Source organism: Peromyscus californicus, unplaced genomic scaffold (genome assembly GCF_007827085.1).
Source record: "Peromyscus californicus insignis strain IS unplaced genomic scaffold, ASM782708v3 Scaffold_10__1_contigs__length_136768540, whole genome shotgun sequence".
Classification (NCBI taxonomy): domain Eukaryota; kingdom Metazoa; phylum Chordata; class Mammalia; order Rodentia; family Cricetidae; genus Peromyscus; species Peromyscus californicus.
Window position 1 is genome coordinate 23,263,471 of NW_026294391.1, and position 2,361 is coordinate 23,265,831.

The 2,361-nt window shown below is 41.7% G+C and overlaps 1 protein-coding gene across 1 annotated transcript; it reads right to left on the reverse strand.

Annotated features, from left to right (window-relative positions):
- Positions 1 to 795: 795 nt before the first annotated feature.
- Positions 796 to 1,916, reverse strand: LOC128114566 (FANCD2 opposite strand protein-like). Its single transcript, XM_052744674.1, has one exon. The coding sequence runs from the start codon at positions 1,914 to 1,916 to the stop codon at positions 1,380 to 1,382; it is 537 nt and encodes a 178-aa protein (XP_052600634.1). The 3' UTR covers positions 796 to 1,379.
- Positions 1,917 to 2,361: the final 445 nt, after the last annotated feature.

The window sequence follows — 2,361 nt, forward strand, 5'->3', positions numbered from 1 at the left end:
AATAACCTCCTGTATCTTATCTACTCACCATGGTTTAAAGTTAAAACACAACAACACAAATTGCAGAATATGTATGAACTCATGGAAACTGAGTAATGCTCAACTAAATCACCACTGGGTCAAGCAAGAAATAAAGAAATTAAAGACTTCCTAGATTTCAATGAAAATGAATGCACAACAGTGATGTGTTTGTGTGTCAGGATGACAATGTGTCGGTTGTACTGGCTAGTTTTATGTCAACTTGACACAGGCTAGAATCATCAGAGATGAGGGAGTCTCAATTGAGAAAAAGGCTTCATAAGGTCAGGATGTAGGCAAGCCTGCATGTCATTTTCTTAATTGATGATTGGTATGAGAGGGTCCTACCCATTGTGGATGGTGCCACCCCTGATGTGGTTCAGGGGTGTTATAGCTAGATAGGATGGTTGGTTGTCTCTCTTCATTAGAAGCTTACATGGTACCTCCTGGTACCATGAAAGCTAGTCTCCTATCCTAGCAATGGTCCCATTTTACTTTCCTGGTTTCTATACTCACTACAGGCTATGTATTCACATTTGAAGATTTGGAGCTAGGAGCCTCCAATTAGAGAATATTCAACATTTGTAGGACAATTTTTAAACTCACAATTTTAACAGAACCCAGTTACAATAGAGTGAAACTACCATTTGGGTTTTTTTTCTATTCATTGTATAAGAATTATATTTTCAGGACTAAATTAAAGTTTGAAATGAGAAACTTTAAACTCTTTTCAAATAAAACAATTGTGGTTTATTGGAAATTGAACACCAGGAACTAAAATGGGGACTCTCCTGACTTCCACCAAAACGTCCAGTCTCGAAGCTGCTATCAATTTCGTCCTTGCCAGGCTGTAAAGATTAATATTTGTTAATATTTTTACACATGTTGGTATTAGGGTTTGCTGTTGTCATATCTGTTTGATTATGGAAGCCTGATCTCAAACTAGTCCTTAACCCACACAAAGATTTGATTTTTGATTCCTTCATCTTCTGGTACCCAGAAAGCCCATGCATGTCTTTTTAAAAATGTTCCTTTTCTGCCCCCAGCTCTTCATTATCTTTGGGGCTTGAATGTGTTCACACTAGATTGTCTGGTGTATGTGATTTGTTGAACTGTTCTTTACCACATGACCATGTCCATGGTGGTTTAACTTTTAAATGTCATTCCACAGAAATGTTCTTCCTTGCTCAGGTTTGTTGGCCCTGATTCTGAAGAGAAAGGGTGGGGAATTGTCACAGCTTGACAGAGGAGCAAAATGTCAGGCATGATATTACAGACTGAGTTACGTGGACAGATCTGTGTAAGTTCCAGGTACATACCATAGAGTGTGGTGTGAAGTTCAGGGGTCACATGGGGACTCTTTACTGGGAGTGTTGCAGGGCAAAGGTGCACTTTTTGTATGTCGCATACAGAAGGAGGATCGAGCGTAGCATCTGTTTACACATGGCCATGGTCATCTCAATCTGAGGCTCCTTGAGACCAATGGGCCACTGTTGTTCCTTGCTGATAATTTTGCTGAAGGCTGAATGGTCTGAAACTCTGAAGGTTCCAGTCCACTTGGGTGGCTGGACTGTAATAATCCTGCCAAAGACAGAATCCACTCCAATGAGACGGACGGGCTGGGGCTTCCTAACCAATTCATTCTTCTTGGTGGTGGTTTCCTGCTTTGGGAATTGGCCAGGTAACTCCGGGCTCTCTCCAGTTTCCATCGGTGGGCTGTCTAAGACTACAGAGACTTCCTGAAAGCATTGTTGTATTTCAAAGTCAGAAGGGCTCTTTGGGAAACAAGGAGAAACCCTAAACGGGTGTTTGGAGGAAAGGGTAGGTGTTGTGTGCCGCAGCCATCGCAAGTTCTCATCCAGTGGGGTCCATGGTGACCAGAGCTGGTATCTTTCCATTGACAGCCTGACTACACTCCCGCAAAACACAGACGAAATGGTCGCAGGGCGTCTCTTCTCCACCTGGCACCTAGCAACCACCTTATTGGTCAGAACCTGACCAATAGCAGGGCTGGAGGCTGGAGGCGCCCCTCTGTGAGGTGTCAGAACCCACCTACTAACCAGTCCTCAAAAAGCCAGGTATGGGACTCTGAAAACCAGGCCATTTTATTTTTCGGTCACATCATCACGTTATGAGTGAAAGATGATAATTTAGAATTATTTTCTGTTGTGCAATAAAAGTGGGTAGAAAATAAGATGTTATAATTATATCAGTAGACATATAAAAATATCACTGTCACCTTTAAAAGCATCTTAAATAAAATAGCATAAAGGAAGTAATGCACAAACCCAGAAAGACATTTTCCCCTATTGCTCTTCATCTAGCTTTTTTGTGGTCCTCTTC